Genomic DNA, 15000 nt, shown 5'->3' on the forward strand with positions numbered 1-15000 from the left:
AATATCCCGTCCAATAGACCACAGTCACTGCTACCGTTCCCTCTACTCCCACTGCTACCTCTACTGCCGCCACTCATTCTACTCCCACCTCTCCCTCTACTCCCGCCACTTCCTCTACTCCCACCACTCCCTCTACTCCCAACGCCTTTATCACTCCTGCCATCACCGTCACTCCCTTCACCATATCAAATTCCCATAACGTCAATGTATACATTACTCTCACCACCTCCACCATCGCACCTTCCACCATTACTACTACTGCTACTGCTACTACTACTGTCAACCGAGTCCGCCAACCAGCAGACCCACCGACCGACCAGTCAACCAACCAATCTTTCCGAATCTATCTCCATCCGCCATTTTAAATCAGATATTGGCCCAAGTAAGTCTCGGTGATTTTTCGCGTTTTATTAGAATTTTTCGTTCGTCTCCCTTGGTTACAATGATTCAAGTCATTGGGATCGATAGACGCAAGTGCTCATTAATATTCATTAAGCAAGAGGTGTAGGAGAAGGGCTGGGAGAAGAGTTTGGGATGAAAGTAGGAAAGTCAGGAATTTATTTTAACTTCTTCAGGTATTTTTCTTGTTTGCTTTTTTTGTTTTGTTTTCTTTTTTTTTTGGCTTTTTGTGTATTTTGTGCTTTTATATGAGTGGTTTGAAGGGCTGGTGTTGTGTGAGAGAAGAAGATAAAGGAAAGGGAGTAAAGGATGAGGGAGGGTGAACGGGTGGAAGGTGACTAGAAGAAGAAGAAGAAGAAGAAAGTGAGGAAGTTGAAAGAAAGCATGAACATTTGAGGAATACAAAAACGGAGTGGAGAGAAAAGAAAGGAAAATAAGGTAGTGAAACGAAGAAAGATACGAGAAAAGACGTAGATTAGAGGAGAAACAGATTAGGAGAATGGTGAGGAAGAAAAAAGAAGAGAAAAAGATATCGAAAGAACGGAAAGTAAGAGAGACTGAAAAACTAAATGACACAATGACAGATTTAGAAGGATAAACGGAAAGAGTAAAAAAAAAAGTGAGGTAAGAGAAGAAAAGCTAAATAAGGTGTGGGGGGGTTGAAATAGGGTCCATGATGAAGTAGAATAAGCTAGGAAGAAAAGAAAGAAGGATAACAAAATTGTGGGGCAATTTGTATTATTGATGAAGTTGAATTATTTCTCTCCGACGCCAGCACCCTTCCCTCAAACCTGGTTAGGTGTCGCCACCTGTCAACCTCCATCATACATTAATAGAAACCATTTTAGCTGCATACATCGAGTGACAACTATGGCAGTTATTTATTTGTGAAAAGACTGGGTCTTTTTCTCTATTTTGTTCTTACTTTATATCTCTGTCGAGTAAATATATATATATATATATATATATATATATATATATATATATATATATATTGTCTGCAATAGAATCTGATTCTGGTTCGTTTCCGCTTCACCATCAACCGATCCCTACACCTGCCTCTCAATACCAACCAACCGGTCTCCTGTTCTACTACCACAAACTTTATTGTTATTCATTCCATTCCGAACACCATTATCCAATGACACTCTGTCTCTCCTCTCCTGTGTTGTCTTCCCTTCCTATTTCACACACTCAAACACTTTACAGTTTATATACTCACAAAAGTAAACACCAAATAAACTGTTGGACCCTTAGGTTTGCAGTTCGAATCCACTGCAAATACTAATCTTCTTATAGTCTTCGCTGTGACAATTCTAATTCTCGTAAACAGGTTTACCTAATTAAAGAGAATTTGTGCCAAATCTTTAAGAAAATCATTTCTGGCAATAAATTTACGTCCAGGGAATAATATTGATAAATTTCTCTTCTGTACACTGGTCACAATACCCTGAGTTGACCATAGAGTATTGTGAAATTTTCAAACTTTTAAAGACATTCGCTTACATGAGCCGCACTCTTGGAAAACTCCCCGCCTACCGTTCGGCCCCAAGTGTTATTGGTTTACCCCCTTTTAAAAGATATGTACATATGTGTATCCTTGGGATAGGTGTGTGTGTGTGTGTGTGTGTGTGTTGTCTGTCTCTTTTATTTCACTTTAGTTACACCGATCCTGGAATGATGGAAGGTAAAGTGAAAATGCGCGCGAGAAGTGAACACAGAAATCAGTCCGTCAAAAAACAACTGACATAAAACATTTATTCCCGAGCTGAGTCAATCCCTTCAGCTGCTGCTGCTGGTTTGTTCATAAATGCAAGACCTTTAATCCATGGCTGTTAAATTATGCAAACGTTAGTGCCCCCTGCCTTCTCAAGAAATAAGATCTACACATTGAGTATACCCTCAAATGACCTTTGCTATTAATTACTTTTTATCGGATTCCCATATTCTTCGTGGTCCTGCCAAAACCAGTATGAAACCCCCCCCCCCCCAGCTTTCCAGGGATAGCTTCCTCTCATCCCATTTCTGAGTTAAACTGAACTTCCTGCTCGTAACCGCATCCCACTTGAAATTCGGACCAAACTAGATCCTGAGCAATTAAACTGATTCGTCTGTCCAGCAATCTACTCTGCTGATCAACGGCAAAGACTTGCCTCTCCCGGTGCCAAACCGAAAGTCCATCGTTTTGTCCAGAATTATCTTTGCTCCTGTCATTAATTCCAACTTTGTTAGCTGACTACTTCCACCTTCGTGGTGTCCGACACACCATCAAGGTTTCGTCATCTGCATAGACCGACACAGCTCTTCCTTATCACAGCTCGAAAGGGATGCCTGCAATAGTTATAACAATAAATATAATTCTTTCTACAAAAAGTACAAGGCTTGGAATTTTGGGTGAAGGAGCAAGTCGATTAGATCGATTCTAGTACTCGACTGGTTCTTGTTTTATCGACCCTGAAAGGTTGATAGGCAAAGTTGACCTCGGACAGAGTTGATCTCAGAACGTGAAGCGCCAAGATAAAATACCGCAGAGCATTTCTTCTGATGCTCTAACGAATATAAATAATTCATTATTAGTATCTGTAATGTCGTCAGGCGCTTACCAACCACTCGTAGCCACGCAATGTATTTGGTAGAAATTCCACTTTAGCAATATAGAGAGAACTAGTGGTGGGTAAGAACTCTAGGTACGACTATAATGAACTAGCCGGTCTGTTTCAAGGGACTTTGAGGCTGGTGATTACAATGGATTATTTCCAGAAGTCCCTGACTTAGAAGTGCTAGCGAGGAGCTCTACCAATTTGACATAAACGAAAAATTGAATCGTTAATTAAAGCCACTCAGGAACAAGAAATTAGACAGTGATTGGTAAAGCTCAGCCAAATAGCAAATACAGAAAGTGTAGGGAAAGAGACGAAAGCATTAATAATCTTCAACGCGAGCGTAGTAAGCTAGCACAAAAGGAGTATAAACGCGGGCCTGACTGCATTAGTAAAAGAGTGCATTGGGATGGTAAACAAGTTCGTGAATTTCCAATGATGGAAAAGTGGTGAGAACACGAAGCAGAGGCTGTGTTGATAGATGACACTTTCGGGATTTTATGGAATTTCATAGAAAATTATCAGTAAAGCAAGGAGACCAGATATGATTGGGGAAGAGGAAAAGAACAATATCAGCAGTTAATCGCCGCTCCCATTGATGTAAGAGTTAACGAATGCATCATATTACAATTAAGGACTTGTCCGTCAAACACTACAGCATACAACGATTGCACCCTCAACCCCGACACTGAGTTTAAGCTAATGACGACTCTCTCAACCACTACAACAAACACTCTTCCCTTGACCATCACATTGACTCCTCGTTCAGCTTCTTCTGTGGGGCCATTCGACCTGCTATTCGTAGACGGTCGAGTAATCACGGTAAGACTTGATTCAAAGGAGTCACATTGGACAATAGAGTCCAAGATGTACAAAAAGACGTGATGGTCAACGTTGGGAACGCCTTTGATCATGGGTTTCCTCCGTCACAACTGACCTGGGGTTAAACAACTACAACATTATGTACAACAATGTAACGACCCCCTCCTCTTCCATTAACAATCGATTCCCTGTTTGAATAGCAAACAGAAACAATTTAACAATCAATAGTAAATCAGTTAAGACGCCATCTTTTATCGTTTTGGGACCAATCGGAAAACATTTTATAGTTTGTTGTTTTGTTTGGTTTATTTCTTTTTATTTTATGTTAATGATACGAGATGGGGGGGGGGAGCTGCAGACTGTGGCTGCTGGGTGTTTTGTTTTTAATTTTTTTTTTTCCTTTTCTGTTTTGGTGCGGGGAAAGAACGGGGAGGTTTTTTAACTGTCTTCGTCTTTGTTGTTATTACTTTTATTTTGTTGTTATTTTTGTTGGTTTAAACCTATTTTGTTCGTTGTTGTTGTTGTTGTTACTGCTGCAACTGGTGATGGTGATGGCCGTGATATTATTGTTATTTTACGTTTTTTGTTGTCAATAATGTTGTTATTGGCTGTTATATTATTGTTACAGTTGCTCTCAATTGTTTGTTGCTGTTTGTTTTTAGATGTTGTTTTTGTTCTTGTTGTTGTTGTTGTGGCACGTTAATATCGTTATTGCTATTGTTTTGTTTTGTTTTTTGTATTTTTCCGTTTGTTGTTAATGTTGCTATTGTTTGTGCTGTGTTGCGAATTTACTGCTCTTCCTCTTTCTTTCTGGTGGTTGCTATCGCTTATTGGCATCAGTTTCGCTCTTCTTTGTGTTGTCATTATCACACTTTGACTATTTTTGCTGTTGTTGCTGTTGCTGTTGGTTCTTAATACCGAATTGATCCCAATATCAACCCTTCAGGAATGAAATGCAGGTTGACCCCGAAGATATTTGAATAGAGAAACAGTGAAGTCCCTACTGCAGTGAATTGAGGGTTTCTTTGTCGCCAATTTGAACGGAAGACTTGAATGTTTTGTATGAGAGATATAATTGGTACTTATTTCATCAACCCAGAAGTGCAAAGGATGTAACTGGGTGGAATCAGTTTTCCTTTTGAAAAAAATCTTTTTCTTTATAAACTTAGGTTTATGCGAACTGAAATGAGTTCTCCTCGCCAACGATCCCAACACCAGCTCCATGTTTATAGACTGAAGTTTTACAGGATAAAAATATTTATCTAACGCATATTAGATATATGTTTCATATAAATTGGTTTCAAATATTGACACAAGACCAGCAGCTTCGGGAAAGTCGACTACATCGAAACCAGTGTTCAACTGGTACTTTGTCGACCCTAAAAGGATGAAAGGCAAAGTTGACCCCGGTGGAATTTGAACTCAGAACGTAAAGACGGACGAAATGCACTTCCTGTACGGATGATGAGCCAGGGATCATTCTGAAATAATTTTCAGTCCCTGTTTTAATCATTCCAAGTGCTCCTACAATCACTGGTATTGTAACCATCTTGAGATGCCACATTTTTTTTTATTTCGATGAGCAAATCTTTATATTTTCTGAGCTTATCAAATTCTTTTGCCAATATCTTATAATCACAAGGAATGTTCATGTCAATCAATAAACAGATTTTATTGTTTTGGTCTTTCACAACAATATCTGGTCTATTAGCTTTGACGGTCCGTCCTGTATGTACTGGGAAGTCCCAAAGACTCTTGACATTCTCTCCCTCAGTTGCAGCCTCAGGGTGGTGCTTGTACCATTTGTCAGCAGTTTTGCTTTTATAATGCTGACATATTAACCAGTGTAGATATTGGCCAACTCTATCGTGTCTGGATTTATATTCTACTGGTGCTGAAACCTTACATCCAGAGATTAGGTGGTCCACTGTTTCAATCTCATCGTTTCAGTATCGGCACTTTGGGTCTACTCCATTTTTCATCACATTGGCTTGATAGTTCCGGGTCAATAAGCTCTTATCTTGAGCAGCTAAGATAAAGCCTTTATTCTCTGTCTTTAGCCCAGAACTCCATAGCCACTGATGGGTGTGCTTCTGGTCTACATCGGCTTGTTTGCTACTGGCCAAACATTAGCTATGCAGAGGTTTTCGTTTCTACCCATCAGCCAATAGCTCAAGCGTGTTTTGCTTTGCTATTGATTTCACTTTGATTACGACTACAGTTGCTGCACTTCCATCATACTGTTCAACATGAGTATTATGCATAAACTCACGAACAAAGTTGTTGCTTTCCTTCATGGCAGAATGAAACTTCTTACGTCTCTCGTGGTTTTCAACGAGTTTTAGCATCCAGTCGTTAGATGTTTCAAGATGTTTAGTCAGTCTAATTGCGGTTCTTTTGTAAGATATTTCAAATTTGATCAGGCATCGACCTCCTTCAGCTCTGGGTAGGTAAAGACGATCTGCATCTGCCTTTGGGTGGTGCAACTTATTGCAAGTCAGCAGCTTAGGGATTTTCCTGTCAGTCTTCCTTATTTCGCTGATATTCCAGTCAACATATTGAAACTCTAAATAACAACTGGAACTCATTATTATTATTATTATTATTATTATTATTATTATTATTATTATTATTATTATTCAGTAGTTTTATTTTTATAACGTGCTTTCACTTCATAACCGAGCGCAGCTCTGTGCGCCTTGGGTATGTGCTGTGGTTTGCTGTGGTGCTCTTATGTTTACTGTATTGAAAGTGTTTTGCGTAGAATGTGTGCAGTACCCAGTAGTGCAATTTTCTGTATGTTATATATATTTGTAAGTCCTGCTATTTTTGTTATGTATTTGTCTGAATATTTTTTTATTATACCTAAGGCACCTACTATGACAGGAATTGTTTCTGTTTTTAGATTCCACATTCGAGTTATCTCTATTTCCAGGTCTTTGTATTTTGAAAGATTTTCCATATTATTATTATTATTATTATTATTATTTGATGAAAACTCTCGGCTTATTTTGCTGGGTGGAAAGTGTCAGCTGTCCACAGCCACCAGGCTAAGGGGACACTTGTTTACTGGTCGTGTTTGAAGAACCCTGCGAAGAACTCTTGTCGTCGCAACCGACGGAGTGCCGGTTTATAAGTCTCGTGTGAGTAAGTGAGTATGTGTGTATATGCGTGCGTGCGTGCACAGCGGGCGCGTGCGTGATTGTATGCTAGTTTGTGCGTGAAAGAGAGAGAGAGAGAGAGAGCGAGAGAGAGAGAGAGAGAGAGAGAGAGAGAGTGAGAGAGAGACTATATGTGATTATATGAGTGTGCAAGTCAACGTTAATCCATAAATTAGTATGTTTTAAAAGTATATTATTTTCCGACAGTTTCTAACCTTCTTCGCCCTTCCTCCCCCCTCTCTCTCTTTCTCTCTCTGATTCACTCTCTCTCTCTCCCTTTCTCCCTCTCCCTTTATCTATCTCTCTTTCCAGATGGCTCACTGCTCTACTCGGAATGTTGATGATCGGATTTCTTATGATCGCAGTAAGTAAACGTCTGTTTCTCGTAAAGTTTTCTCTCTCTCTTTTTTTTTTTTTTTCGTTTGGTGTGGTCACGGAAGGGAAAGCGTCGTCCACGTCTCTTTTATTGGTCTACGAGGCTGGTGGCAGGGAAGAAAGAAAGTCATCAAACCGCAGACCAAAAACTGGGTCCTGTCGCTGACAGCTGCTGACTCCACTACAAACACGCAATGACCACGTGGTCGGGTTCAATATGGCGGCTGATGAAGTGTAACATCAAAACAGTTCCTCCAAGAGAATCTCACACAGTCTCCGTTCACCAACTTTCGTTTACGATGTTTTAGCTAAACCAGGGTCATGTTAGAAGGTACAAGCTCAAGATTCCGGCAGTAGGATCGAATCTTGTCCTAGTGATGACAGAAGACGATACAGAAAAGATAAAATGGCAAGAGACAGTTGGCAATGGCGGCATTCAATGAGGGGAGGGGTCAGAAGAAGAGCGAGAGAGAGAGCCAAGGAAAGATAACTGGAGACAACAGGCAAGCATGAGAGACAAGGGGAGATAACCGGACACAATGAAACAACTGGATACCAGATGCTGACTGACATAACGGAAGACAGATGGACATATTGAGAGAAATAGATGCGGAGGAAGAGCGAAGAGAAACAATATAACAAAAATATATGAAGAGACACAAGCCAACGAATGACCCTCGATCATATCACAATCCTGTTATTAAGAGCAGCTAAATTCTCTCAAATGGCAATGCCATCTTTAAAGAAACTTATACAAAAGGACAGGATGGTCGTGGCTGGAATGCCGTTGATCACAAGTTTTCTAGATCAATTTTTACTTGGACTTAAACCGCTTTGATGAGATATTACCGACATGTAAAGGAAACATTGATGAAACATCAACGAGACTACATCATATCAACGAGACTTCATTATGATATAAATGAGACTTCATCATGATGTCGTTGAGATTTCCTCTAAACATTAGCAAAACTTCTACGGGATTAAGAATAAAACACAATGATACAATTTATAAAACAATGACTAGCTGTGTACGACGTAACAATAAAATCAATGAGACAAGATGCAACTAAATAAAAAACAAGTCACCCATTTAAGACGAGGTTTGATCTTATTTATTCACTTCGAGTTCGGTTCCTTTTCAGCCGTAATCACTCTTTCCAATTCTCCATTCTCTCCATTTTTTTTTCTTTGCCTCATCTTCTTATTTCATTAATTATAATAATAATTTACATATTTCTTCTAGATTCCATTTGCCAAGAATATATTCCATTTAATAGTGCCGCATATTGCTGTAGGTTTTGGAATTGGTAAGTACTATCTTAATTGAGCCGACGTGGTCTATTGAGAAGCGGTTTGTGGGGGGGGGGGCGTTTGTTTTGGGGGTTCTATTTAAATTCTTATTCCCATTCCAGTATTTAGATTCCGGTCATACGATGCCACAGTCTTTCGTGGTTTTCGTTCATTATGTCGAACCCAGGTTCTTTTTCGTACACTACTTATTTTAACCATTTCCATCAAATGTATTGTTTATACGCTGTCTCTATATGCTTCAGGCTGGCCAATTCCACTTCGTTTCGAAAGTGACACGAATACGTAACACTGACAATCCACAAAAACGGCGAAATACGCATACTTCGCTCTTGCGATCACTTTCGGGGTGATTTCTTTCGCCTCGCTCTGAAGTATATTGTGTTTTACCCGGACGAAAAAAAAAACTGTAGCTTTTCGCTTTTCAACAATACGCATGTGTTAATTAATTTGTATAGAACAGGATTTTGCTTTAGAGCTGCTGCTAATGCTAAATTTGTGTGAATATGTATCCATATATATATTCAAAGTATAGGGGTTTAGTTCACTGGTGATCTAAACGATTAGGTACGCTAAGCAAGTACTGTAACGTATTACTAGGGCTCCAAGGTTATAGCCGAGACGGTAGTTATGGGGCCATTGCAGAATTCTGATGCAGTGGATATATAACTGTTAAACAGGACAGCAAACATTAAGGCAAGGCAAACGTCTCAAGTCGTAGGAAGAAATTCAAAATCTTACAGCTGTTTCTCGGATATCCCCGAGAATAAGGAGATGGAAAGAGAGAAGGAAAAACAAGCGTAAAAGTTCATATTTGAACTTTCCGAATTTATAGAAACCAGAGCATGAGTCCTTAGGTGCAATCCTGCGTAAGTCCTTTCCACATGGATCTACGCAGGATTGCACCTAAGGACTCATGCTCTGGTTTCTATAACTTCGGAAAGTTCAAATATGAACTTTTATGCTTCTTTTTCCTTCTTTCTTCTTTCCATCTCCTGATTCTTTTACTCCCTTCCTCTATGTCGTCATCTCATTAATATATACCATTTCTCATATTTTCCCCCCAATTTGTCTCTGATAACGGAATGTCCCATACTCGGGGATATTCCCGAACCAGCTGAAAGATTTTGAATTTCTTCCTATAATAATATTGTATATGACTTGAGATGTGTGCTGTCCTGTTTAATCACTAGATAGATAGATAGATAGATAGATAGATAGATAGATAGATAGATAGATAGATAGACAGACAGTTAAATAAATAATGTGTGTATGGTGGAGGGGTGTACAACCTCACTTTCCATTGTAGGTGTTATTTTAATTAATAAAACCGTTTGCTTTATTCCATTCAGTACGTGAGCCCCCTACCTAATATATTTTTCATGCTGAAGGCATCCTTGAGAAATTCTTCTGTCATTCTTTTAATCATGCCTGCAAATGTTCATTCACTGAAAATCTTGCGAGTCCTTGTAAGACCTGATGAGTAAAACTGCTAAAACTATTCTTCCCCGACGAGATCTAATAACACTGAAACATGTTTACCTAAGCTCTAGATACACAGCAATTAATTTTTAATTCATTTGAATTTCGTAATTATCTTCCTAGGCATTTTTTGACCAAAGTTAATCATCCAGGTGTTATTTTGGTGAACGAAAATATTTTGATGTTTCCATTTGCAACATCTAATTCCTTTCTTCTCCACAGGAATGGTGGATTCATCCATGATGCCGCTAATGGGTCATTTGGTGGATCTGCGTCATGTGTCTGTTTATGGTAGCGTTTACGCCATTGCAGATGTGGCATTTTGTCTGGGATTTGCTGTCGGTAAGTTCGTCTTTCTATCCCAACAGTTCAGTTGAATGTGTCTCACTAATATTGTTGTTGTTGTCTATACCTATCATCTTAAAAAGAAATTGTCCTTTCTTTTTAAGATGCTAGGGTGAGATTTCATACCTATTTCTAGCCAGCCGAATAACGACGTAGAGGTTTCTTTGTAGATCATAGTGGTTGTGGTCGCTGCTGGTGTTGTTGTTGTTACTGTCACCACATTTCAACTTTGTATATATTTATACATAGAGTGTATATATTTATACATAGAGTGTGTTCAGAAAAAGAAATGAAGTCAACAAGTTACAACTAGAAATTTCGATTACATCAAAGATTTGCTTCACCGAGAACTTACTTCATAAATCTCTCTCTCTCTCTCTCTCACATACACACTCCTTCTCTCTCTCTCTCTCTCTCAGCTCATATTTAAACAAACGTCGTGTGTGTGTGTGTGTGTGTGTGTGTGTGTGTTCATAAATCTTATTTCGCACTTTTACGTTTTCCATTTTCTAGGTCCTGCCGTTAGTGGTGCCATTGTGAGGTGCTTGGGATTTCCGGGGTAAGTGTCCCACCTTTATTGGATGGTCGTGGCTGTTTTTTAACAAAATTTATTCCAGTCACACAATCAATGTTTCAGACATCTACATACACTCTATACACATACACAGCCATACACACACAAAAATATGTGCACCTGATTATAGAGAAACATTAATGTCAATCAGCGTCACATAAGCGCATGCATATATTGACACAACTCATTTGCATGTCCGCACCCATACGTTTCGTAGCTCAAACACACACACACGTATATACATACATACGTACACACATACATACATATAATGTTATGTGTTACTATACAGATATAAATGAAGGCAAATAATTCCCAGAATCGGTAGAGCGTCAGACAAAATGCGTAGAGATATTTATGTCTTTCACTGGAGATAACTTTCTCTTTCATTCTTACCCGGGCTGGATAGAAAATAAATACCAGTCAAGACTGGAATTTATATAACCGACCGATGAATTTCGGTCATCTGGAGCTAGCTAAGAATTTCTGTTTCTATACGGCTGTCTTCAGATGTCTGTGGCGGTGTCTGCCATTGAAAAGGCAAAATTACGCCGAAACGCCATTGTCTGATAGTCTGCTGACATCATTAAATCGTGTTGCATTTTTAACACACAACGTTTCGAAGAAGTTGTTCTTCAAGACTAATTCTTACAGTGATAATACAGCGTGTGAACAGTGTGTGTAGTGTACCTGTAATTAAAACGGTCAACCTCGTCACGCGCACAGTGTCTCACTGATTCTGCAGAATACTCAGGCGCATTCAACGAGGAGGTAAATGGTTATTTTGAAAGATAGCTTTTGGTTATCGTAGATAGGGGAGGGGTTATCTACTTAAAATTCGAAAGGAACCTAGATTAGAAAAAGAAAATGGTTAGTTTAGTGAGATGTCGAGGGAAAGAAGTGAATAAGAAATGAATAGAAATGAGTTGAGCCAAACAAATTTTTGCAACTTTGAATAATGTTTTTTCTCTTCAGGATGATTTGGGTGATTTCCATAGTAAATATCTTATACGCTCCGACAATGCTGTTTCTTCGGAATCCACCGGTTAAAGAGGAGAAAATGGTAAGTGGGAATTTGCTGATGTCGTTGTTATCATTATTTAACTTGGGGTCATAAAACCTATGACTAAAAACCGTTTTATGACCATAGCTTTTATCGACCCGGTAACCATTCTGTTTTTCTAAGGCATAATATACCTGGGACTATATTATTAAATGTGCTTTCCTACTTCTTAATATGTTGGCGTATAGTTTGAGAGCCAACAGGGTAGAGGCTGCCCAGTTCCCCAGCGGAAAAGGCTGTTTAAAGTAACTGAAAGATAACGGTTAGACTATGTGGCAGCTAATTATGATAATGTTGCTACCGCTGCAGAGAGAGAGAGAGAGAGAGAGAGAGAGAGAGAGAGAGAGCGCACGGATGTTATGTGTTGTCAGGGGAGATCACTCTTTGACGATTATACTCCATTGATTTTGATGCCTGAACGGTGGTTGGCAGTTCAACTCTTCACCTATTCTTTCGTGCTCTGTTGTTGAATAGGACTACTCTGTCCACCATATCTCCGCTCTAAGAGCCCCGTGTCTAATTTCCAAACGATAAACGGGATGTTCTTGCTCACATTTGTTTGAAACTGTAGATTCTCTCCGTGGTGCCCCAGCATGACCATATATATATATATATATATATATATATATATATATATATATATATATATATTCTTTTATTTGGTTCAGTCATTTGACTGCGGCCATGCTGGAGCACTGCCTATAAGGGTTTTAGTCGAAGAAATCGGGTCGTAGACACACCAACATCGGTTGTCGAACGATGGTGGAGGGACAAACACAGACACAAAGGCTTCTTTCAGTTTCCATCTACCAAATCCACTCACAAGGCTTTGGTCAGCCCAAGGCTATAGTTGAAGACACTTGCCCAAGGTGCCACGCAGTGGGGCTGAACCTGAAACCATGTGGTTGGGAAGCACGCTTCTTACCACGCAGCCATACCTGTGTAGATGTAATTAGTTAATTAGTTACAACTGCTTCGGTGTCACTTGGTTTGTAACGCCATTGCACGTAAATAATTCCATGAGAAAAGTTACTACAATATTTACGGTTGATTGTAATGAAGTGGCACTTCATCAGATTGGCATTAAGACATGTGCCCTCACATTGTGGGACGGACACTGTGTGTGTGTGTGTGTGTGTGTGTGTGTGTGTGTGTGTGTGTGTGTGAACTATGAAATTCATTTCTAACCATATATTAGAATAAAAGTGTGAAGGCACATGGCCTAGTGACTAGAGTGTTGCACTCATGATTGTGAGGTTGTGGGTTCAATTCCCTGACCGAGCGGCTCAAGGTGTTCTTGAGCAAGACACTTCATTTCACATTGCTCCAATCCACTCGGCTGTAAATGGGTCACCCTACAACGGATTAGCCTCCCGATCAAGCGTGGATGTTGGCCTGTTCACCCAGCCAGCCGGCTGGCATCATTCAAACGCCAGAACAATGCGAAGCGTATTGTGATCAGCGATGTATAACAACATCCGAAATCCTGGTCAATACCATGATACGGCAATTATGATAAAAATACCTGTTTTTTTCAGTGAAGTTTTGCTGTTGCAGTGATCGATATTCCTCCCGCTACTCACTCTCTCGCTCTCTCTCTCATTTCTTTCTTTCTATTTCCACAGTCGCTGGTGATGAACGAACAATGTCCAGTACAATATGTGACGTACAACCAAAGTAAACGGGATACGACATCAGAAGACGATGAAGGCGGCTACTGAGGGTGTGTGGCCGCAGACTGTCCGCCGCACCCTGTTGTGCTTTCACTGGGGCGAAGAGGGGGGGGAGAATTTGAATAACAATGGTTATATATGAATGTCAACTACAACAATAGCAACAACAATGGCAATAAGAACATAAACAACCACAAAACAAATAGAACAACAACCACCACAAAACACAGACACAACAACAACAATATATCAACAGCAGAAAATGTGTAAACTATGCACAACAACAATTACAACAACATTTAAGAAGATCCAAGTCACTGAGAAATCTTCAGAGGAATTTTGGGGAAAGAGAAAAGTTTAGGAAGATGGCAACGACCGTATGAGGAGCTCCATGTCTTTTCTCTCTCTCTCTCTATAAATATATATATATATATATATATATATATATATATACATATATATATATTTCTATTCATGTGGCTGTCCGTTAATCTATGTAATCTAAATATATGGTCAACCCATTTCTTTAGCCTTTTTCTCTTTCACCCTCCTCCTCCTCCTTCATATCTCAGTGGTTTTTTACTCTCTTTTTCTCTCTCTCTCTCTCTTTCCCTTTCTCACACACTTTCACTTTCCTCCTCCCACTCATCATTCTTCTACTCCAACTACTACCCCCTCTGTCTCCACCCCCTCCAACCCCACCAAACACTATTCCATGTCTGTCTCATCAACATCACCGGTGCTAAAAAAACATAAAAACAAAAAGGCTACAGGCTTGTGCACCTCACATCCATGCACAACCAAACACAGTTCTGTGCACAGAAACTGCTTCTGAACAGACACGTGTGGGGGGGAAAGCAAGCCGAGATGAAGGTAGACAACATTGACATAACAATATGACAACAACAACAATAATAATAACAACAATAACAATAATAACAATAATAATAATAATAATAATAATAATGTCTTGTTTGCAAAGATGATAACATTGATATAAAACATTAGAAAATATGAATACATACATATGTGTATGTGCGCATGCATATGTGTATGTGTGTACGTGCATATGTGTGTGTGGGCATGCACATGTATGCATATATATATATAAATATATATATCTTTTAAACATAAAGTACTAGTCATGCGCTAGGGTCAACGTAACGCCCACCCCACAAAATTGCTCGCCTTGGTC

At 39.4% G+C, this 15000-nt stretch overlaps 1 protein-coding gene across 8 annotated transcripts in view; it reads left to right on the forward strand.

Moving 5' to 3' along the window:
• Positions 1–13981, forward strand: part of LOC106880489 (synaptic vesicular amine transporter) — a 187706-nt gene extending 173725 nt beyond the window's left edge. For all 8 annotated transcript variants that reach the window (XM_089362807.1, XM_089362809.1, XM_089362808.1 and 5 more), the window contains 6 exons: positions 7295–7346; positions 8604–8667; positions 10373–10492; positions 11009–11054; positions 12045–12132; positions 13758–13981. In XM_089362807.1, coding sequence (XP_089218933.1) covers positions 7295–7346; positions 8604–8667; positions 10373–10492; positions 11009–11054; positions 12045–12132; positions 13758–13853 — 466 coding nt within the window. In that variant the 3' untranslated portion in view covers positions 13854–13981. The remainder of the gene's footprint in view (positions 1–7294; positions 7347–8603; positions 8668–10372; positions 10493–11008; positions 11055–12044; positions 12133–13757) is intronic.
• Positions 13982–15000: the final 1019 nt, after the last annotated feature.

The sequence above is a fragment of the Octopus bimaculoides genome, chromosome 14 (assembly GCF_046866305.1).
Source record: "Octopus bimaculoides isolate indiv1 chromosome 14, ASM4686630v1, whole genome shotgun sequence".
In the NCBI taxonomy this organism is placed as follows: domain Eukaryota; kingdom Metazoa; phylum Mollusca; class Cephalopoda; order Octopoda; family Octopodidae; genus Octopus; species Octopus bimaculoides.